General features: G+C 44.0%; 1 protein-coding gene across 1 annotated transcript; it reads right to left on the bottom strand.

Annotated features, from left to right (window-relative positions):
- Positions 1-680: 680 nt before the first annotated feature.
- On the bottom strand, positions 681-18,954 carry LOC147089683 (hepatic lectin-like). The gene is made up of 4 exons (XM_085977014.1): positions 18,840-18,954; positions 18,192-18,343; positions 6,281-6,387; positions 681-846 (listed from the first exon to the last, which is right to left on the bottom strand). Exons 1-4 carry the CDS (start codon positions 18,952-18,954, stop codon positions 681-683), a joined length of 540 nt encoding a protein of 179 aa, XP_085833140.1.
- Between the last annotated feature and the right edge of the window lie 5,419 nt (positions 18,955-24,373).

Here is a 24,373-nt window from a genome sequence, read left to right as displayed (position 1 = left end):
AACATTCGCGGGCTTTTAGGACATACTAACAATGCGTTTGCATAAAGTAATCAATATTTTAATGGACAGCACGCTGCACTTTATGCTTCTTGAATATACAAACTTCTCAGCTATAGTGTAATGAAATAAAGATTTATTGTAACTCTGTCACTGCTATGTTATTATGGCAATACCACTTAAAACGCTGAATGAAGTGAGGCTGAGACACTTTTTTCAACGTTGTTCATTAAATCGAAGTCAATTAATATCATTATCTAAGGTGTTGTGCAGACTTATGGAAACTAAAACATTGTTCCTGAAATCTTTCACAACCAGCCTATCTTCAACTGATAAGGAGATGTGATCTGCTTTGAGTCAATCAGCTTCAATATACCCGAAAGCTTATAGCAACTAGAATAAGCAAACAAAGGGGAAGCTTTGGATTGTGCAATCATCATAACATAACAAGAGCGTCTTGGGAATGTGGAGTTTTTCAGTCGGTGTCTGTGGAAGAAAGTGAATGACTCAGGATGTTCTGGAAGGGTCTCTCCAGTAACATTCCGCTCCCTGATAGATCTGCTGTAGATTCCTTGCAGTTTCAGGATTAATGCAGAAATGTACAGAAATCATCAGGCAAGTCGGGCAATTCCGCTCTTCTTACTTTGTCTGATTCTGTGCAAATGAAAGCGAAGTCCGCAAAACTAACGCTGCACAACAGAAGCGGCTAATTTTCGGTCACAAATCCACTTGCAATCCATGGCGCAACAATAGTCATTCCAGCCCAAACTACTGACAGTAGCGCAGTTCTCAGCCTGACATTGGGCAATCTGGTGATTGTGGTTGTCCGGTTGTTTGTCTTTCCAAAATCTACACAGAACAAACAAATGTCAGTATACGTGTGTGCAGGAAATATCGTTTTAGTTCAATGGAAGTTAATATTGTGTTGTTTCCGATTGGAATACGGGTCATCAGCATTCCTTAGTTACAGAATTTAACTCCTCCTGAACCCAGTCATTCTGAGCTCTAGGTGGCTCGGGGGGTTAGGCACTAATAAGCTGCACAGTCACAGAAGGCCCTGTTTTTCACTGCTGGCTTGTCCAAAGTTAGCTGATTTGAAAGGGTAGGAACCGGTGATGGATTTGGCCTCAGTTATTCCTGAGCACAGAATGGATTCAGACTTTTTACCCAACCCTAACCGCTGCCACGTGAACTCTACTGCAAACCATTGAGGTGAATGTTCTCGGGGTTCTTCTACTGCGCTGCCATAAGTTCTGTGGAAATTCGATGGCAGCCCCATCTAAGTTAGGGCAAGAAATGAAGAGCAGGACAGACTAGGAGGACATTCATCCTCTCATATCAGTGGACCATTTAACAGGCAAGGAGGGGATCTTGTCTGATATGCCCTATGGGCAGAGGCTGGCAAAGATCACTGGGATAAAAATGCGCCCTTGACAGTAACAGAAACCGGCTGGTAGCAAATCAGGAGCTGCTCCGAGCAATTCCCATATATCTGGGGGTTCCTGTCAAACTTCTACCAACATTACTGGTGGACAATGAGTGGAACCCCAGGGGGAATTACCGGTCAATATAAGCTACCATTTCCTCTTGGTACAATAGTGTAGGCTTTATAGGGTACGGTAGTGTATTATTTATCGGGTACGGTATTGCAGTTGTTATAGGGTATGGTAGCTAACTGGTAATAGGGTGATCTACCTCAGTATTTATAAAGTATAGTATTTTAGGTGTTATAGAGCACAGTTGTGTAGGCGTTATTGAGTCTGGTAATGTAGGCTAATGTGTTTTGGCAGTTATAGATTATGGCAGTGTAGGTGTTACTGGGTGCGGTACTGTAGGGGTTATAGGGCATGATAAAATAGGAGTTAAATGGTACGGTAGTGTAGGGGTATAAGGTAATGTATTTTAATGGTTTTAGATAAGATTCTGTAAGGATTGCAATGTACGGTAGTGTAGTGGTTATAGGTACAGTGGTGTAGGGTTTATAGAATAAATAGCGTAGAGCTTATAGGATATGTTAGTGTAACTGATATAGGATGGAGAGGTGTAGGGGGATAAAGTACGGCAGTGTAGTGGTTGTATGGTAAAGTAGTGTAGGGGGTATAGGACGCCATATTGTTGCGGTTATAGTGTGCTGTGCTTTAGCAGTTATAGTGAACGGTAGTTCAGGGGGTTATCGAGGACGGTAGTTTAGCTGTTATAGGGTATGGTGATGCAGCAATTATAGTGTATCCTAGTGTAGCAATTATCAGATGCTCTAATGTCCAGCTGATAGGGTGCAGCCCTGTTGGGTTTTTATGGTATGATAGTCTACGACTTATTAGGTACGTTAGTGTATGCGTTATAGTGGGCGTAGCCTATAGGCCTCCGAACAGTTGCAAATCTGTTGGACGGAGTATCAATCAGGAAATAGTTGAGGCTTGTAATAAGGGAGCATCTATAATTATGGGGGAATTTAACTTTCATATTATTTGGACAAATCAAATTGGGCAGGGCTGCCTTGAGGATGAGTTCATTGAACGTATTAGGGATGGGTTTCTTGAGCAGTATGTAACTGAACCGACCAGGCGGCAAGCAACCTTAGATCTGATCCTGTGTAACGAGACAGGATTAATTAAAAATGTCCTAGTAAAGGATCCCCTTGGAATGAGTGACCATAACATGGTTGAATTCCATATTCAATTAGAGGGTGAGAAGGTTGGATCTCAAACAAGCGTTGCTAAGCTTGAATAAAGGAGACTATGAAGGTATGAGAGCGGAATTGAGTAGAGTGGATTGTGAAAATAGATTAAAGGGTAAGACGATACATGATCAGTGGTGTACATTTAAGGAGTTATTTTACAACTTCCAAAAAATATATATTCCACGGAGAAGAAAGGATGTAAACGAAAATACAGCAATCCGTGGCGAAGTAAAGAAATTAAGGATAGTTATTCGACTAAAAACAAGGGCATATAAGGTAGCCAAATCTAGTGGGAGGACAGAGGATTGGGAAAACTTTAAAAGACAGCAAAAAATAACAAAAAGATTGATTAAGAAAGGGAAGAAAGATTATGAAAGTAAATTAGCAAAAAATATAAAAACAGATAGTAAGAGTTTTTATAGTTATATGAGAAGAAAAAGGGTGGCTAAAGTAAATGTTGGTCCCTTAGAGGATGAGACCGGGAAATTAATGGTGGGAAATATGGAGATGGCAAAAATACTGAATGACTATTTTGTATCAGTCTTTACAGTAGAAGACACTAAGAATATCCCAACACTGGACAAACAGGGGGCCATAGGAGGGGAGGAGCTAAACTCGATCAAAATCACTAAGGAAGTGGTATTCGGTAAAATAATGGGACTCAAGGCGGATAAATCACCTGGACCTGATGGCTTACATCCTAGGGTCTTGAGGGAAGTGGCAGTAGGGATTGTGGATGCATTGGTAATAATTTTCCAAAACTCTCTGGACTCAGCAAAGGTCCCGGCAGACTGGAAAACTGCTAATGTAATGCCCTTATTTAAAAAGGGCAGTAGACAGAAGGCTGGAAACTATAGACCGGTTAGCCTAACATCTGTGGTAGGTAAAATATTGGAGTCCATTATTAAGGAGACAGTAAAAGGACATTTGGATAATCAAAATTAAATAGGACAAATTCAGCATGGTTTTATGAAGGGGAAGTCATGTTTGACAAATTTGCTGGAGTTCTTTGAGGAAGTAACATATAGGGTGGATAAAGGGGAACCAGTGGACGTAGTGAATTTAGACTTCCAAAAGGCATTTGACAAGGTGCCACACAAAAGATTATTGCTTAAGATAAAAATTCACGGGATTGGGGTAATATTCTGGCATGGATAGAGGATTGGCTATATAAAAGAAGGCAGAGAGTTGAGATAAATGGTTCATTCTCGGACTGGCAATCAGTAACTGGTGGTGTTCCACAGGGGTCAGTGCTGGGTCCACAACTCTTTACAATCTATATTAACGATTTGGAGGAGGGGACCGAGTGTAACATATCAAAGTTTGCAGATGATACTAAGGTGGGAGGGAAAGTAGTGAGTGAGGAGGACATAAAAAACCTACAAGGGGACATAGACAGGCTAAGTAAGTGGGCAGAGATTTGGCAGATGGAATACAATACTGGAAAGTGTGAGGTTATGCACTTTGGCAGGAAAAATCGTAGAGCAAGTTATTATCTTAATGGCAAGAAACTTTAAAGTACTGAAGTACAAAGCGATCTGGGGGTCCTGGTGCACGAAACTCAAAAGGTTAGTATGCAGGTGCAGCAAGTGATTAGGAAGGCCAATGGAATGTTGGCTTTCATTGCAAGGGGGATAGAATATAAAAATAGGGAGGTATTGCTTCAGTTGGACAAGGTATTGGTGAGACCGCACCTGGAACTGCATACAGTTTTGCTGTCCATACTTAAGAAAAGACATACTTGCTCTCGAGTCAGTACAAAGAAGGTTCACTCTTTTAATCCCGGGATGAGGGGATGGACATATAAGGAGAGGTTGAGTCGATTGGGACTCTACACATTGGAGTTCAGAAGAATGAGAGGCGATCTTATTGAAACATATAAGATTGTGAGGGGTTGGATCGGGTGGATGCGGGGAGGATGTTCCCGATGATGGGTGAAACTAGAACTAGCGGCATAGTCTTAGAATAAGTGGCTGCTCTTTCAAAACTGAGATGAGGAGGAACTACTTCACTCAGAGGGTGGTAGGTCCATGGAATATGCTCCCCCAAAAAGATGTAGAAGCTACATCATTACATAAATTTAAGACAGAAATAGACAGTTTCCTAGAAGTAAAGGGAATAAAGTGTTATGGGGAGCGGGCAGGATTTAGGACATGAGTCTAGGTTCGGATTGGTCATGGCCCTGTGGGTAGCTGAGCGGGCCCAGAGGCCATGTAGTCTGATCCTGCTCCCATTTCATGTGTCTAATTCTGTTAGATTCAGGAGATGGTTCTGTGATAGTAGATTGGCGGTTAGGATCAGATCAGCCATGATCTTATTGAATGGCGGAGCAGGCTCGAGGGGCCGATTGGCCTACACCTGCTCCGATTTCTTATGTTCTTATGTTCTTATAAGGTAAAGAGTGCACGGATTATAGGTTATGATAGTGTATGGGATATTGGAAACCATACTTAAGGGTATATAGGTTATATCAGTGTCTGAGTTATATGGTATGTTAGTGTCAGTGTTAAAAGATACGGTAGTGTATTGGTTTTACATTATGACAGTTTAGGAGTTAGAGGGTAAGGTAGTGTATAGGTTATAATTTACTGCAGTTTAGGAGCTAGATGATACGATAGTGTACAGGTTATAGGATAAGGTGATTTTGGTGTTTTAGGGTGCGGTAATTTGAGAGTTATATGACTGGACTAATAATCCAAAGGCATAGATCGATAATCTAGAGAATGTGAGTTCAGATTACACCATGACAGTTTCAGAATTTGAAGTCTGTGAAAAATGTATGCTAGTCACAGGCTGTTATTAGAAAAAGTGAACATAAAGCTGTTGGATTGTGGTAACAACTCAACAGGTTCACTGATGTCCTTTATGGAAGGAAACACGCTGCCCTTACCCTGTCTGGTGTATATCGGACTCCAGTCCGACACTGAGCTGGTTGAGTCTTAAATGTCCTTTAAATTGGCCTAGCAAGCTACTGAGATGCATCAAACTGCTACAATTAGAAAAAGAATGCTCTCCACCATCTCAGGGTGCCTAGCATGAGGCAATATATAGCCACATCAAAGTTGAATAATTTCTTTTTAGATAAATATTTAGGCTTTCTAACATCAGTTGCTAATTCCGTATGGATCTACATGCAGTGCAGTTCATTTCCCTTCTTCCAGCCCGATGGAAAACGGGCACTCAGAGATTGACCACCGCCTTACATCCTGCCCGATATTGGTTAACATTGAAACCAGTTGAAATGAAAATTGTACAGAAACTAAAACCACCGGCCAATCCGCGGAGCCCACTTTATCCTGGCGGTAAAAGTGAATATTCACCCTGGAAATATTTTTAAGGATACAACCTCATCCCAGAGGGTAATTGTAACAGGAAAGGAAAATTGGTCGAGATGTAGAATTCACGGGCGATCAGATACCGACGATTTTATGCTTTTGACGTAAGTTAAAATGATCTCCATAGTGTTTCTTGTACAGGCAGACTGTGCAGACTAACATGATTTTATTCCGGGAATCCGATCTGACCCGAGGCCACTGAATCACCCAGATTCCTTGGAATATTTTTCTGCATCCCGTCCATTCACTCACACCTCTCGGTACTCAATTAGGTTCAGAGAGCTGGCCTGTACCATCCGCCCATTGCCAGGTACCTTCGTTTCCCTCATCCGTCATCCCAATCCAGTGAACATCATCTCTGTCCTTAACAACATCCTTCATAGAATGAAAATATTACAAAGTTCATAAGATTATTATTGTTACTCTTATTAATTGAAAAAAACTGGGTGCAGGGCCGTCGCTGATTCTGTAGAACTGCTCATTGGTTATAAACAGTGAGGAAGGAGACAAGGCAACATAATAAGCAGTGACGTTAAACAGTTGTTTGAAGTAAGTTGATTGTGAAGGGAGAGATATAAAAACAGAATGAAACAAATACAGATAAAAGTAAGAAACAACAAATGAAAGGAACAAAGGCTTTGCATTTTTTAACGCATTTCACTACATCAGGGCGTCTCAAAGTGCTTCACAGCAATGAAGAACTTTAGCAACTGATGTAATGAGTGGAAACACAGCAGCCAGTTTCAGCACAGCGGGATCTCAGTATAAGAATATTCGGCGCTTCAAGCCTTATCTACCACTCAATAAGATCGTGGCGGATCTTCTACCTCAACTCTACCTTCCCGTCCATATACATTGACTCCCTGTGTGTCAAAATATTTATCGACCGCTGCCTTGAATATGCTCAATGACTAACTATCCATAGCTCTCTGAGGTAGAGAATTGTAAAGATTCACAGCCTTTAGAGTAAAGCAATTTCTCCTCAGCTCAATCCTAAATGGCCGAACGCTTATTCTGAGACTGTAACCCCCCTAGTTCTAGACGCCCCAGGCAAATGAAACAACCCCCCAGCTTCACTTTTTCAAGCCCCTTAAGCATTTTTTATGTTTCAATGGGATCACGCCTCATTCTTCTAAACTCTAGGGAATATAATTCTATTTAAGCAATCTCTCCTCATAGGACAATTCTCTTAATCCCAGAATGAATGCAATGAACCTTTGTTGCACTCTCTCTAAGGCAATTATATCCTTCCTTAGGTTAGAAGATCAAAACATTGTCAGCTGTGACTCAGTTGGTAGCAGTCTTACCTCTGAGTCAGAAGGTTGTAGGTTCATCGAACCCACTCCAGAGACGTGAGCAACAAACCTCGGCTGACACACCAGTACAGTACTGAGGGAGCGCTGAACTGTCGGAGGGGCAGTACTGTGGGAGCGCTGAACTGTCGGAGGGGCAGTACTGAGGGAGCGCTTAACTGTCGGAGGGGCAGTACTGAGGGAGCACTGAACTGTCGGAGGGGCAGTACTAAGGGAGCGCTGAACTGTCAGAAGTGCCATATTTCGGATGAGGCATTAAACCAATACCCCTCTGCTCTCTCATGTGAAGGTAAACGATCCTATGGCACTATTTCGATGAAGAGCAAGAATTAACCCCTATGAGCTCGCCAATATTTATCCCCCAATTAACATATAAAAACAATCTGGCTGCTGCGTTTCCTACATTACAACAGTGACTACACCTCAAAAAGTACTTAATTGGCTGTAAAACACTTTGGGACGTCCGGTGGTCGTGAAAGGCGCTATATAAATTCTTTCTTTTTCTTTCAAAATTGCACAAAGTACTCCAGGTGTCGTTTAACTAAGGCTTTATACAATTGCAGGCAGACTTTTTTACTCTTATGCTCCAATGATTTCTAATAAAGGCAAATATACCATTTGCTTTCCAACTTGCTCGCTGTACCAACATGTTGATTATCGGTGATTAATGCACAAGGGCACCTAGGTCCCTCTGAATACCATCATTTCCCATCTCCCACCATTTAAAACAAATTCTGATTTTCTATTTTCCTACCAAAGTGGATAACTTTATATGTACACAACTTATATTCCTTCTGTCATGTTCTTTCCCAATTACTTAACCTCTCTGTATCTCTTTGTAGCCACTTTGCATCATCCTCACCACTTACATACGGACCTAGCGTTGTATCCGAAGCAAGCTTGGATACATTGCACTCGGTCCTCTCATCTAAGATATTGATACAGATTGTTAATAGCTGAGGCCCAAGAACTGATGCTTGATGTACCTCAATATTTGCAGACTGCCAACCAAAAAATTAACCTTTCATTCGTAATCTCTGTTTTCTGTCCGTTGACAATTCCTCAATCCATGCTAGTATATTACTTTGAATCCCATTAGCCCTAATTTTGTTTAACAACCACATGTGTGGCAACTTATGAATGACTTCTGAAAATCCAAATACACCACATCGACTGGTACCCCCTTATATATTCTGCTAGTTACAACCTCAAAAATCTCTAACAGAGTGGTCAAACACGATTTCCCTTTCATAAATCCGTGTTGCCTCTGCCCAATCCTATTATGATTTTCTATGTGCCCTGTTACCACGTGATTATTAATACATTCCAGCATTTTCCGACTACTGATGTCAGGCTAACTGATTTCTGGTTCCCCATTTTCTCTCACCCTTTTTTCTTAAATGGTGTGGTTACAATTGGTACCTTACAATCCATGGAAGCCCTTGCAGAATCTATGGAATTTTGGAAGATCGAAACCAATGCCTCCACTTTCTCTGTAGCCAACTCTTTTAAACGCTACCAATGCAGGTCATCAGGTCCAGAGGATTTGTTGACATTTAGGCCCATTCCTTTCTCCAGTACTATTTCTTTACTGATACTAATTTCTTTATGTTACTCATTCTCACTAGGCCCTTGGTTCCTCATTATTTCTGGAATATTTGCTGTGTCCTGCTCCATGATGATAGATACAAAGTATTTGTTTAATGAATCTGCCATTTCGTTATTTTCCTTCGTTATTTATCCTGTCTCTGCCTGTAAGGGATCCACATTTACTTCAGCAAATCTATTTCTTTTTACATGCCTACAGAACTTTCTACAATCTGTTTTTATGTCACTTGCTTGTTTACTCTCGTATTCTCTTTTCCCTCTCTTTATCAATTTCCTGATCATCATTCGCTGAATTCTAACATCCTCCCAATCCTTAGCCTGATATTCATTTTGGCAACGTTATAAGCCTCTTCCTTTAATCGAATAGTATCTTTAATATCTCTTGTTAGCTACGATTGGACCACTTTTCCCGTGGTGGTTTTATTCCTTAAGCGAATTTATATTCGTAATTAGATAGTGACAAGATAATCTAGTTTATTGATGTTGTTTGAGGGATAAATATTATACAGAAATGATCCTTTTTTTCTTCAAAATAGTCCACCTGAGAGGGCCGACGATCCTCGGTTTAACATTTTATCCGAAATACGTCACCTCTGACAGTGCAGAACTTACTCAGTGGGGCCCAGAATAGCCAGCCTGGATTGCTGCTCAAGTCAATGGCGCGGGATTTGAACCCACGAGTGTGAATCCACTAAACCAAGCATGGCAACTAAAAGATGGAGAGAGCTGAGGGATTGACGGATTTAGATCTTGTGGACAATGAGCATAGATTGAAGGTGGTGAGGAAACTGGATTTAAATGCAATGCGGTTTCATGGAGCGGAGGTAGAAAAATGTATAGGGCAGTAAGGTAATTGGAACAAGGGATGAAATATCCAATGCTGAAAATTCGAAAAAAGTTTGCTAAAGTAGAAGAAAAAAGAAAGTCAGCAACACAGAGATAGACAGAGATAGCGAAGGAGACAGAAAAAGAGACTGTGACAGAGAGACTTCACATCCGAATGGCCTCTTTATCAGATAATAGCCTACTGCAAACCCCTTCATTTATTAGAAAACCGGCATGTGAGTGTTTGCGACTGTGTGAGTGAGTGTGTATCTGTGTTCGTCTCTGTACGTTTCTGTATGTGTGTTTGTGTGCATGTGTGTGTGATTGTTTTTCTGTGCTTATTCTCAGGATGAGGGCTTTGCTGGACGGGCCGACATTTATTGTCCAATGCTAGATTCCTTGAGAAGGTGGTGGTTAGCGGCCTTTTTGAACTGCTGTGGTTCTTGCGGTGAAGATGCTCCTACAATTCTCTTAGATAGGAAGTTCCAGGATTTCGTCCGAGACAATGAAGGAATAGCGAAGTACGTCCATTTCAGAATGGCATGTAACTTAAAGGGAGGATTAGAGCTGATGGTGCTCCCATGCGCCTGCTGACCCGATCCTTCTAGGTGGTAGAGTTCGTGGGTTCAGGAGATGCTTCTGAAGATACATTGGTGACCTGCTGCAGTGCCTCCTGTGGATAGTGCACACACTGCAGGCATGGTGGGCTGGTGGAGGAGGAGGGAGTTAATCTATATTCTAATGGATGGGGTGCCGGTCAATGGGCTACGTTTACCTCGACAGTTTCGAACTTTAGGAGCGTTGTTCGAGCTACACCCATCCCAGAGAGTGGAGAGAATCACAACACATTCCTGACTTGTGCCTTGCAGTTTGTATGCAGGCTTGGGGAGTTAGGAGGTGAGCCACACGCCACAGAATACCTTGTTTATGTCCTGCCCTATTCGCCACGGCATCTATATGGCTTGTTCAGTAGATTTTCTGGTCAGTGGTGATACTAAGATATTGAAGGTGGGGGATTCGGTAAAGGTTATGCCATTGAATGTCAAGTGAAAGTTGTTACATGCTTTGTAGTTGAATATGAACATTGCTGTACACTTTACTTGCATCTGTCATTCCGGGCTTGACACTTGCACTATTGTCTGTGACTGTATGTATGTGTGCCTGAGTGCCTCTGTTTGCCTGCGTCTGGGCATGTCTCTATAACCTGGACATGAACTGGGGTGGGTTACATATCGCGGGGGGAAAGAATCGGTTGGGAAATCCGTAAGACCGGGTTTCCCAGCATGATGTTGCGTATTATCTCCACAGCGTGAGTTTTTTGTATTTGACAGGTTCCCCACCAGGAGGTCAGCCTGATTGACCGAATTGGCTTGCATTCGGGCGGGGAGGACACTGTCGCAGGCCGCAGGGGCAGCGAGAATCTGGGTGGGTGGAGTTCGATCGCTGAGGGTATTCGACTCCAGGGTGTCTGGTCTCGTGTGTATTTTATGGGGGGGGTCTTGATGGTGGGGCAGCCTGGGCTCCGGGGAAGCACTCCGGCTCTGCTTGGCCCACAAGCAGTGCTGTAAAGGCACATAACTGGCAGAAACTCTCCACACCTGCTTCAGCTGCTTGGTTTACCGAGGCCTGGGAAACCCGGCCAGCCACTTATAAAACCTGCAAAGTAGGTTAAAACAGGTTGGCAACCTCATTAATATATTTGAATTGTGTACCCGTCTCCTCAGATGGGCTTAACTCCCACCGCTTGTCCTGCCTCTGATAAAAACAGAAGTGAGTAGGTTGGAGGCAGGATGTGGTGGGGTTTCAGATTGTTAAATTTTCATTCCTAATCAGACTCCAACGCAGTGGGGCTGCTTACATTCAGCCATGTGTCTCTGTGCCTGTCTGTCTCTGAGATTCTTCTGTGTGTCTGCGAGTGTGTGTGTGTCTGTGTCTGTGTCTATGTGGGTTTTGTCTGTGACATTGTTTCTCACCATGTGCATGTGTGTTTGTTGGTGACTGTAAAGTCTGTGGGTTGTACAGTTAATAACGACACAGACTTCAGGAATAACAAACAAACAGGTCTTTACTATTCGAAGGTCAGGGCGAATCTGCCCAAGGAATCATGCCACAACACTTATATACCGGTGTGGTCACCGTCGGTATTACAGTATACAGAAGCCAAACAAGTAGTGCCACACCTAAAGTAATTCTCTTAAAGGTGAACGGTTACATACAAAATTCTCTTAAAGGTAGACGGGTACATACACTACAATCCTCCCTTTTTAGCTTATTACATACAGAGTCCCCATTAAACATAACATATCTTCAACTTCATATAAAACAATTTACAGACATAGTCTCGGTGGGAAACAGTTCACAGGTTCAGTCTCTGCGGGAACAGTTCACAGATTCAGTCTCTGATCTTGACTCAGTCCGAACAACATCACTTTGGTGTAGATGGTTCACATTGCTAGCGTGATTCCTCCATATCCTTTTCTTGACGTAACAGCTTGAACTTTCATCCTGCTGAACCAGCAGTGCTGACTTTTACAACAACTGGGTTGCCTTGATATTTTCCTACTTCCCAACTGATTTAACTCCTTTCGTAGGGTCCACGCATGATCTGGTAGAAGTGATAATATTTGCGATAGTTATCATCTTCTGCTTCTTCTTTTTCTTTTCTGCTTTTTGGAGACTCTCGGGGCTCCCTTATCAGCTGCCAGCTGTAGCGCCACCAACTCTCTATGTTCCTTCGACTTTAAGTGCTTCATCCTGATTTCGGCACTTTGGGAGTTTTCATCACAAACTGGGCAGACCACATCCTCGTAATATTCAGTGTCACTCAACAGGTCATGGTAATATTCGGGTTCGTCCTGAGTTAGGCCAGCGAGAGGGCCTTCTACTTCCTCCTTACCCATCTGGACGTTAGCTGACTGTGGTTCCTTCCCTAGACATCTTCCTTGAAAAGACTTCTTCATGCATTCATCTTCATCCCGCTCTTCCTGGGTTTCCTGCAAATCCTTCACTAATGACCTCATTTGTGATTTCAACACTTCCCCTTCCCTCGGGGATTGATTGATCGGGCTATTCAATCCTTCTACTGGAGCAGCTGTTTCAACATTCTGTTGTTCACATAGACGCGATTCAGCGTACTTTTGGCATCCCAGTAAAGTCTGTTTTGCAACCTCAGCTATTTCCCAAACTTTTGAGAGCTCCGAACTCCTTCCCGTTGAAGATTGAAGCTCGTGTTCAGATTGTTCCCATTGCAGAGTCTTTTCCCTCAGCATATGAAGGAGTTGGCTGACTGTTAACTCTTCCACGGGAACACTGTGGATCAGAGTCTTCTCCATTTCATCCACCTTTTCCTCCAATGCTTCCACCTTCTGTTCCTCTTGTACTTTGGCTTTCAGCGCTTGGAAAAGTTGCACCCTGATGCTCTCTAGCTCATGTTCAGGGACCATTCTTACAGTCTCTGTGTTTCTTACAGTTTCCTTTTCTTCCACTGAAAGGATTCCCAGTTGAATCTGTTCTTTAAGTTGTTGAACCTCGGACATTGACGCCTCATATTTCTCTTGGGTTTCCTTCAATATTTTTATGAGTTCTTGGACATCTTGTCTTTCATGTTCTGCCATGTCTTTCACCTCTAATTTCTCATCTATGGATGGAACTTCTACCGATGAGTCTGTCTTGGCCTTGAGCTCATCAAGAATTTCCTGCAGCCTGTGGACTTCTTGCTCATGTTCAACCTTTAGTTGTTCATATGCTTCTACTGAAACTAGCTTTTCGGAGTTTGCCGAGTTAACCCCCTCCAGAATTGTAGCCTGGGCCTGTTCATACTGTTCTTTCAACTTCTCACACTCTGCTTGTAAGGAGTCGTAGAGAAGAACTGGAATAACATCCTGGCTTCCTGAAGATTCCTCTTCCTTTGCTTCTTTCGCAATTTCCTGTTGGAGTTCAGCCAAGGCTGCTATGCTATCTGCCTCTCGAAGTCTCACTGCCATCAAATCTTCTTTATTCCTGCAGTCTATCTCAGCCATTTTCCGATTACTTTCATTTAACTGAGTGAGTAGTCCCTTATTCTGGGCTGAGAGATATTGCACCTTCTCATGTAGACCATAGCACTCCTTCTCTGCTCGACATAGCTGGTTACTGCTGATTTGGTTCTGTGTTTCAAGTTCCAACATCCTTTGCTTAGCTTCTTTCAGTTTCGCCCCTATAAGCTCCTCTTGCAACATGGCCACATTATTCACATCAGGTAAAGAAGCGTTTCTCTTTTCCATGTCCAAGATTTTTTTCTGCATATCTTTAAGTGCACACTGCGATTCAGCTTCTCTTAACCTTGCTTGCACTAGCTCCGTCTCCAATTGCAGAACAAAATCCTCAGTGTAGCGTGGTTTGCCTTTATGCTGTATCTCTAGATCATGCAAATATTCTAACTCCTGAACATCATAAGGGAGATGTGATCGGTAATTGGTCACGATGGCTCTATGGTCGCTCTTTGCTTGAGCTAGCTGCCTCTGCTGTTTTTCCAGGTTCTCCCATTCGGTGTCCCAGAACTTTTCCATTGTTTTCATCTCTTGTACGAGACGGTAACTCAACTGTTCTAATTGTTGTCGTACTTTGAAATAAGTTTGAGTCCGAGTTCGGTGTTCTTCCGTCGTGGATAAGTCCTTAACTTGAACAGGCTCAGAATTCTCTGTCAAACTGGAGTTCTGCTCTGAAGCTTTATTCTTCTCGGTAGCATAAGCCTTTATGCATGTCTTCGTTTTCTCCACCATATTCGGTAAGTTCATTTTAGCCTTGTCTTCCATATTTGAGTTGGTCTTATCGTCATCCATTTCAGAATCTGAGCTGATAGCTTGCACCGAGTCCTCACTCATTATGACTTTTAGAAAGTGCCATTCCATGTCTATTTTCTTGATCCACTCTCGTCCTAGAAGTGGTGGTCCTCCCTCAGATAATGCGTACAAGTTCATTCTTGGGTGTTCTTTACCCCTATCTCTCACCTTGACTCTTAACTTCCCCATGGGGTATACCTTATGCCCCGTGTATGTCTGCAATACGAACTTGGTATTTCTTAAGGGTATGTGAGAGAATAGCCGGTGGTAGTCCCTTCGATTTATGACTGATAGAGCTGATCCAGTGTCCAACTCCATTCTTACTTGGACTCCAGCTATTTTTAGTATGACCCAGATAGTTTGTAGGTCAGCTTCCTTACTCACATTGTGAATTCTCAGACTACCCAGCTCCTGGCTGTTTGGGTCTGAGTCTGAATTCTGTTCGTCTGAAATCTTCTCAGCCACCTTGTGTACCTTGTTGTACTTTTCTTGTGGTGGCTTCCTTTGGTTGTTGGTCCTCTTCCCTGACCGGCATACCTTAGCGATGTGACCCAGTTTGCCACATTTCCTACATTCTTGGTTCTTAAACCAGCATTGATTCTGGTCGTGTGTTGTCTTCCCACAACGATAGCATTTTGTTGTACTTGAGGTAATTTGGTCCACCCGAGTGCCGCCGCCTTTAGCTGCATTTCCGCTGTTCCTTTCGCTGCGGCTTCGTGCGATGCGGCTATAAGGACAGCCCTGTCAAGTATGAGGTCGTTCTCTTCGAGTAGTCGCTTTTGTGTCCCTTCCTTGGACAATCCGCATACGAACTTGTCTCGCAGTGCCTCTGTCAGATTCCCTCCGAACTGGCAGCATTTCGCTAGCCTACGCAGTTCGACCAAATATTCCGCGTTGCTTTCGTCTTTCCGTTGCGTTCTTGCATAGAATTTGAATCGTTCAGCCAACATCAACGGTGTGGGGTTCAAGTGGTCCTTCAGAACAGCCACAATCCCTTCGAAAGCCTGATCCGCCGGTTTAGCTGGTGCTAGTAGATGCTTCAAGAGCCCGTATGTCTTTGTGCCCATCGAGTTTAGCAATGTTATCGCTTTGTCGTCTTCCTCTATTTTGTTGGCTTCACAATAGATCTCGATGCGTACAACACGTACGTGGCCCAGTCTTCCATCTCAGAATTAAAATCGTTACTATTCCCTCGCTTAGGCATCTTCCTTTCCTTGGGAGCAGCACAAGTATTTCTTTAAATTCTTATTTATTATTTATTTATTTCTAAGATGGCGGTTTTTCCCGCGAAAATGGCGGTTTCCCGCTCTTTCCTTCTCTCCCCGCCCCTTCAATGGCGGTCTCCCGCGTCTGTCGTCTTCTCCGCCTAATGGCGGCTTCCCGCGTTTCTTCCCTGGTGGGAGGGGTACGCTTTCCCCACAGCGGACAGGTTCAGCCGCTGGCTGGCTTCCGCACAGCTCCCCTTACTCGGCTCCGTCTTTCTCTCCCGCTCGCACGGCTCTACCGGCGCTGGGTACCCCATTCACGGAGAACAGTTCAGCCACTGGACTGGCTCTCACGCAGCCTCCTTTGGTCGGCTCTGCCTCTCCCACACACCCGGCTCCCGTTCGCCTCCCAGCCCTCACGCAGTCTGGTGCTTCCCTCCCCGGCTGCGGCTGAGTTTCTCTCTTCCCGCGCCTGCTACCGGCCTCAGCGCTTCGTGGCTTCGGTCGCTGCCCGGCTTTTCCCGCCAATCGCGGTCCGGCTATCTCACGATGCTGTTGGACCCGCCTTCCTGACCAGCTCTGCTCCCCCTCGACCGTGGCCGAGTGCACAGCCCTTATCCTCCGGATTTCGTTACACTTTTCCCTACTCACAGTCTCTGCGGCCGCCTTGTTTCCTGCTGATCTGCTCACTCTGCACCGTGGTAGAAGGGTAGTCAGTGCCTGTTGCTGATGGAAGCTTTTGTTGCTAAGTCTTCCTCCTTTCTATTGCTGCAGCCTCGTGTTTTCTTCCAGCAGAACGACGAGGGCGGTTGCCTCTCTTCGATGCTCTTTAGTTGCTTTGGTAGTCTTGCCGCAGGGTACGATCAGACTCGCCGCCACTGTAAAGTCTGTGGGTTGTACAGCTAATAACGACACAGACCTCAGGAATAACAAACAAACAGGTCTTTACTAATCGAAGGTCAGGGCGAATCTGCCCAAGGAATCATGCCACAACACTTATATACCGGTGTGGTCACCGTCAGTATTACAGTATACAGAAGCCAAACAAGTAGTGCCACACCTAAAGTAGTTCTCTTAAAGGTGAACGGTTACATACAATAGTTCTCTTAAAGGTAGACGGGTACATGCACTACAGTGACTGTGACTGTGCATCTCTGTCTTTGTATGTCTGTGTGAGACTGCGAGTGTGTGTGTGACTGTGACTATGTGCCAATGATCACAGCCCCAGGACAACGCTGCTGTAGATCTTAAGGGCAGTGTTCAAGGCACAAACAACTTCAGCTGCTTCATTAATGAACTTCCCTCCATCATAAGGGCAGACGTGTGGATGTTCGCTGATGATTGGACAGTGTTCAGTTCCATTTGCAATTCCTCAGATAATGATATAGTCCATGCCCGAATGCAGCAAAACCTGGACAACATCCAGGCATTGGCTGATAAGTGGCAAGTAACAATCCCGCCACACAATTACCAGTCAATGAATTTCTCCCACAACAGAGTCTAACCACCGCCGCTAGTCATTGAATGGCATTACCATCACTGAATCCTGCACCATCAACATCCTGGGTTGTCAGCATTTTGAGAAACTTAACTGGACCAGCCACGTTAATATTGTGGCTACAAGAGCAGGTCAGATGCTGGGTATTCTGGGGCAGGAATCTCACCTCCTGACTCAGCACAGCCTTTCCACCATCTACAAGGCACAGGTTAGGAGTTTGCTGCAATGCTCTTCACTTGCTCCAACAACACTCAAGAAGCTCGACACAATCCAGAACAAAGCAGCCCACTTGGTTGGCACCCTATAAACCACCTTAAACATTCACTCCCGACACTTGCAACGCACCGTGGCTGCACTGTGTACCATCTAGAAGATGCACTGCATAAAATCGCCAAGGCTTCTTCGACAGCACCTCACAAATCCGTGAGATAGACAGACAAGGGCAGCAGGCGCCTGGGAACACGGTCACCTCCAACTACCCCTCCAAATCACACACCATCCTGACTTGGCACTTTATCGCCGTTCATTAATCGTCGATGTTTCAAAAGCCTGGGAATCCCTCTCTAACAGCATTGTAGTGGTACCATCACTACAGGGAATGCAGTGGTTCAAGAAAGCAGCTCACCACCACCTTCTCAAGGGCAATTAGGGATGGGCAATAAATGCTGGCCATGCCAGAGATGCCCTCACCCCATGACCGAATAAAAACATGCCGAGGGATTCTATGGTGTAGATCGAACATGCCTTAAAAACACTTCTTTGCTCGACTGCACAACATTCTATTTCCATGTATTTAATGGGAGCAAAAATCACTGACTGACGAGTGCAGGTTGGACATTTTATCCCCATACTCTTTGCTCTTATTAAATTGATATCGAGTTTAGATTTTGACACTAGTATGAAATCTCACCTCTTCATGTTTACTAGTGATCACCACAAGATGGGATTCTTTCCCAATGCAATAGTTCGCACTTGAAGTCCAATTCAGTTTAACAGTTGAAAAAAAGTAACAACTTCCATTAAAATACTTCCATTCGTTTGAACACATTATAGCATCACACTCTGAAAGACAAAAGGGATTGTTCACATAATTCAGTAGAAATACAGAAATAAATTTATTATGTAGATCGATGGATAGATAGTTAAATAGATGGTCAGCTAGAAAGATAACAGAGAGAATAATAAATAATTTGGTGCATGGATGGAGATATAAATGAGACACTGGATAGAAAACATGATAATTAGAGATAGAATATAGATACATATGGTTTAAAACTCAAATTTGACATGTCCGCAAAACTGACGGCAGATGATCGGCCACCCAATTGTCCTTCAATGCACTTCAATAAGGGGCTGGCGGCCAATCCGCTACAGCCAGTTTACCTGATAGATCAATCGATTGATCAATATATAGCTAGATAGATAGCTAGATAGATAGATATAGATGTGTACGAATGGATCTCAGAATTAATTGCTTGTGACATGTATGAGTGGGTGGCTATGTTAACAATTGGTTGGATGGATATCTTCCTGAAATTTTAATCTTTATTATACATACCAGGAGCGACCCATTGATCACAAAATCGTCTCCAGACTTCCATGTATTTTTCCTGGAGATGTGTAACATTACGGTGCAGTTTCTCCAGGGTCGTAAGTTGCTCATCATTTTCCATGTGAAGAAAATATCCTTAAAATACGTGAAACTTTTACAAAATCAATTAATCTGATAAATTAAGACAAACTATCAATCACGGCTGAAACTAATTGAAGGGTAAGTCCTGTCAGCACAGCTCAACCCCGTGGCATACTCCTCCTGCACTATGTGGGAAATGAGGGACACTTCCTGTGTCCATGACGATCATGTGTGTGGGAAGTGTATCCAGCTGTAACTACTGACAGACCGCATTGCGGCACTGGAGCTGCAAATCGATACATACTTGAGCATTCGCAATGCTGAGGACGTCATGGATATCGCAGGCACGAGGGGCCAAATGGCATACTCCAGCTCCTATCTTCTATGTTTCTTTGTTTCTAAGATATATTGCTTCACTGCTTCTGAAATCCTTTGAAAATTATATAAAATCACAAATATTGATAGTTGTTTCTGAATATCAATAATGCAATAGCAATACAGTTGGAAAGTATTGTGGGGACAACGGACATTTAGTCTTTACGTTGCATCCAAACTGCTTTATGGGATACTGTAATGCACATGCAAAAACATCATAATTTACAAATATTGTTGAGGAAATTTATTCCACATTAAATCTGAAGTGAATCAATCTGGAACGTGCTCCACTGGGAGCATTTGCAACTCAAGTGCGCTGTAGGGATGTTTGATGGGACAGTGTATGGAGAGCTTTAAACTGTCTCTAACCCGTGCTGTACTTGCCTCGGGAGTTTTTGAGGGTACAGCTTATTAGGAGCTTTATTCTCGATATAACTTTTGATGTACCTGCCGTAGGCGACTGTTCACATGAGGATTTACTCAGTACCTTACCCGTGTTGTACCTACCTGAGAAATTTTGACGTGACAGTGTGGAGCAGCTTTACTCTCTGACTGCGAGTCAAGATCTTATGATGGAGGAGACTCAGTCCCCGACCTTGGCAAAAGGTATGAGGTACTTTATACCTCTATGAATGCAGAAAATGACTGAAGGAAGGATGGGCAAACTTACCACGGCACTCCCTTACAGAGGGCATCCAAGTGGGGGGAGATGGAAGGAATGTGGTAGGAGTAGGGAGCAGTATAGTCGTGGGGATAGATACTGTTCTCTGCAACCGCGAAAGAGAGTCCCGAAGGCTGTGTTGCCTGCCTGGTGCCAGGGTTAAGGATATCTCCTCACGGCTGGAGAAGAACTTAGATTGCAAGGGGGAGGATCCAGTTGCCGTGGTCCATGTAGGAACCAACGGCATAGGTAAAACTAATAATGAGGTTCGGCTGAGGGAGTTTGAGGAGCTAGGGTCTAAATTAATCAGCAGAGCCGCAAGGGTAATAATCTCTAGATTACTACCTGAGCCACGTGCAAATTGGCATAGGGTCAAGCAGATCAGAGAGCTAAATGCGTGGCTCAAAGAGTGGTGTGGGAAACGAGGTGAAAATTCATGGGGCACTGGCAGCATGACTGGGGAAAGAGGGAGCTGTTCCATCGGGACTGGCTCCACTTAAACAGGGCTGGGAAAGCGTCCTGGCGAATCGAATCATGAGGGCTGCAGAGAGGGCATTAAACTAAAAAAATTGGGGGCGGTGATAGGAAGGGTTCAGGTGAAGCTACATTAAGATCTCTAATGACTAAGCTCCTTAATAACTAATTCTGCCCATCGTGCCTGTGAAGTCTCTTTGAAAAGGCTATTCATGTAAACCCAAATCCTGCTCTTTCAGCCGAGCCCTGCAACTATCTCCATTTCCTGTATTTATCCAATTCACTTTTGAAAATTACTTATTAATCTGCATCCACTATCGTTTCAGGCAATCCATTACAGATCATAAAAACTCACTCCTTAATTTTTTTATACCCCCAACTCCCTTCTGACACTTTGCCCAATTATCTTAAATCGGTGTCCACTGATTACCGGCAATCCTGTCAGTGGAAAGTGTCATAGAGTCATAGAGTAATACAGCACGGATAGAGGCCCTTCGGCCCATCGTGTCCGCGCCGGCCATCAAGCCCTGTCTAATCTAATCCCATATTCCAGCATTTGGCCCGTAGCCTTGTATGCTATGGCATTTCAAGTGCACATCCAAATGCTTCTTAAATGTTGTGAGGGTTTCTGCCTCCACAACCCTTTCAGGCAGTGAGTTCCAGACTCCAACCACCCTCTGGGTGAAAAAGTTCTTTCTCAAATCCCCTCTAAACCTCCCGCCCTTTACCTTGAATCTATGCCCCCTAGTTATCGACCCCTCTACTAAGGGAAAAAGCTCCTCAGCATCCATCCTATCTATGCCCCTCATAATTTTGTACACCTCAATCATGTCCGCCCTCAGCCTCCTCAGCTCCAAGGAAAACAAACCCAACCTGCCCAGTCTCTCTTCATAGCTGAAGCGCTCCAGCCCTGGTAACATCCTGGTGAACCTCCTCTGCACCCTCTCTAACGCGATCACATCCTTCCTGTAGTGTGGCGACCAGAACTGCACACAATATTCCAGCTGTGGCCTAACCAGTGTTTTATACAGCTCCATCATAACCTCCTTGCTCTTATATTCAATGCCTCGGCTAATGAAGGCAAGTATCCCATATGCCTTTTTTACCACCTTATCCACCTGTTCCGCCGCCTTCAGGGATCTGTGTACTTGCACACCCAGATCCCTCTGACCCTCCGTCTTGCCTAGGGTCTTTCCATTCATTGTGTATTCCTTTGCCTTGTTAGTCCCCCCAAAGTGCATCACCTCGCACTTTTCCGGGTTAAATTCCATTTGCCACTGTTCCGCCCATCTGACCAACCCATCTATATCGTCCTGCAGACTGAGGCTACCCTCCTCGCTATTTACCACCCTACCAATTTTTGTATCATCCGCGAACTTACTGATCATACCCTTTACATTCATATCCAAGTCATTAATGTAGACCACAAACAGCAAGGGACCCAGCACCGATCCCTGTGGTACCCCACTGGCCACAGGCTTCCAGTCACAAAAACAACCTTCGACCATCACCCTCTGCCTTCTGCCACTAAGCCAGTTTTGTATCCAATGTGCCAAGGCACCCTGGATTCCATGGGCTCTTACCTTCTTGACCAGTCTCCTGTGCGGGACTTTATCGAAGGCCTTACTGAAATCCATGTATACCACATCCACTGCGTTACCCTCATCCACACACCTAGTCACCCCCTCAAAAAATTCAATCAAATTAGTCAGACATGATCTTCCCTTGACAAAGCCATGTTGACTATCCCTGATTAATCCTTGCCTCTCCAAGTGGAGACAAATTTTGTCCCTCAGGATTTTTTCCCTTATTTAATCTATCAAAGCAATTAATGATTTTGAAAGCATCTAGCAAATTTCCCCTTAACTTTCTCTGATCTAATAACATGAAAGACATTCTCTCCACCTAACTGAATTCCCTGCTCCCTCATACCATTCCAGTGAAAGCCTTCTGCAACCTCACCAAGGCTTTGAGATTCTTCCTTATGTAAGGTGCCCAGAGTTGGACACAATACTCCAGTTGAGGCCTAACCACTGATTTGAAAATATTTTGCATCATTTCTTGATGTTTTACTCTACGACTCTAATTATCAAGCCAAGAATCGTGCATGAATTGGTAACAGCATTTTCTGCTTGCCCTGGCGCCTTGGAAGGATTTTGTATGGACACCCCAGGTCTCCCTGTTCCTGCGCCTCTTTAAAATTGTACCATTTATTATATAATGTCTCCCCTCATTCCTCTTTCCAAAATGCTTCATGTTACACTTTTTTACGTTTAGTTTCATCTGCCATGGCTCTGCCCATTTCAGCAGTCTGCCTATTTCCTCCTGAAGTCTGAAATCTTTCCCATTGTTTATCACTTGTTCACGTTTCGTTTCATCTGCAAGCATTGAAATTGTGTACACCCAATCCCAGGTACTAGTTCTCTAAATGTGGACCTGTCCTGACGGAGACTCTGGATCACTGGGTCAGTGTACAACCTTGTGAGATCTGAGTCCTGTTTATGGACACACATCAGACTGGTGGGTGATAAATTCTTCTCTCTGCTGACTGTGAAGATCTGCTGTGAAACAAACTTCAGCCCCACACTGGATTCTGCAGTTAAATGGCGCAGTGTGAACACCCCAAAATTGCCGACCTCCATCACTGCCACCGCCCCTCCACCAGCCATACACTGATCCCTCTCTTAGGCAATCGGAGACTTCTCCCGTGCTTTGCTGATTTGTGGAATGTAGAATTGAAGGTTATGGGTTAAACAGAATACAATATACCCAGCGTTACATTTTCACACCATGGGAGAAAATGCTCTGGTCCGTGTGCGTTGGCGTCAAAATACAACTGGAGGGAAGATTGCCTTTATTCCCAATTTCAAAAAGATTTTGAACAGCCTCTGACAGAATGAGTTTGTATTACGCTGTCTAAATCTGTGATTGAAGGTGCTGTAATTCGAGTTACACTTGTTGCAACACAGTTACAGCTTTCTCTATTTTCAACTTTACACGTCACTTTGTCTCACTCATTATACTCAGTTAGACCACGCTCTGTCTCGCTCTGTTATTGTCCATCTGTACTCACTGCACTCTGTTACTTTTCCCTATATCTCCCTCAGTTATCGTGGGGGTCATTTTAACCAACTAGCTCAGCAGAAACCTGGCAGGAGGGCAGTTAAAGGCGCCCTGACTCCTACCTGTCCGAAAGCCACCATGATCACAACATCATTCATTTTCAGCTGCTCTCCTAAGCAAGCAGCAAAGACACGTGTCCGGAGCCAACAGTGTCCTTCTTAACATATACATGTTGCGGCTCAATGATATCGTTGAGATTTGAATGTAATTTTAACTCAGGTCTGAGCGGCGAATCCACCTGGATTTAAAATTCAGAGCCTGTCTATCTCTGTTTCACTCACTCTACTCAATTATAACTCTCTTTCTCCCTCTGTTAGTTTCTCTCTCTAAGCAAGCTCCACACAATTATATCTCTCGCTATTACCCTCTGCGGCTATCTCTCTCTACCTATCACTCATTCACAATCGGTAGCATTAATCATCCAGTTTGTGGATTAAATATTCCCAGCTAATTTGACGATGAACCATTTACAGAAGAACATTGATGAGTGTTTAGGATATTCTTACACGGCATTTGCAGAAAGTGGACCTGGCAGAACCCAAACTGTGCATCAGTGAGCAGGTTATTGGTCAATAAGTGCCACTTCATAGCACTGTCGTCGACACCTTCCATCACTTTGCTGATGATTGAGAGTAGACTGATGGGGCAGAACTTAGCTGTATTGGATTTCTCCTGCTTTTTGTGGACAGCGTCGGCGGGAAACTCGAGCAGCAGAGCGGGGTTATAAAAGGCCCCAGAGACCAGGTAAGGCCTCACAGCGTCGGCGGGAAACTCGAGCGGCAGAGCGGGGCTATAAAAGGCCCCGGAGACCAGGTAAGGCCTCACA

This window comes from Somniosus microcephalus, unplaced genomic scaffold (genome assembly GCF_052327205.1).
Source record: "Somniosus microcephalus isolate GS21.2 unplaced genomic scaffold, FLI_Smic_1.0 unresolved_chr4, whole genome shotgun sequence".
Taxonomy (NCBI): Eukaryota; Metazoa; Chordata; class Chondrichthyes; order Squaliformes; family Somniosidae; genus Somniosus; species Somniosus microcephalus.
This window is presented reverse-complemented; position numbering and strand designations above follow the sequence as displayed.

What these genes read in the sequence shown, in the direction of transcription:
- LOC147089683 (XM_085977014.1), bottom strand. Translation starts at nt 18,954, where the DNA reads ATGGAAAATGATGAGCAACTTACGACCCTGGAGAAACTGCACCGTAAT. An exon ending in TCACTAGTAAACATGAAGAG is followed by an intron (nt 6,388 to 18,191) that starts GTGAGATTTCAT and finishes CATTCTATGAAG; the next exon opens with GATGTTGTTAAGGACAGAGA. An exon ending in GGCCAGCTCTCTGAACCTAA is followed by an intron (nt 847 to 6,280) that starts TTGAGTACCGAG and finishes TGTTCTGTGTAG; the next exon opens with ATTTTGGAAAGACAAACAAC.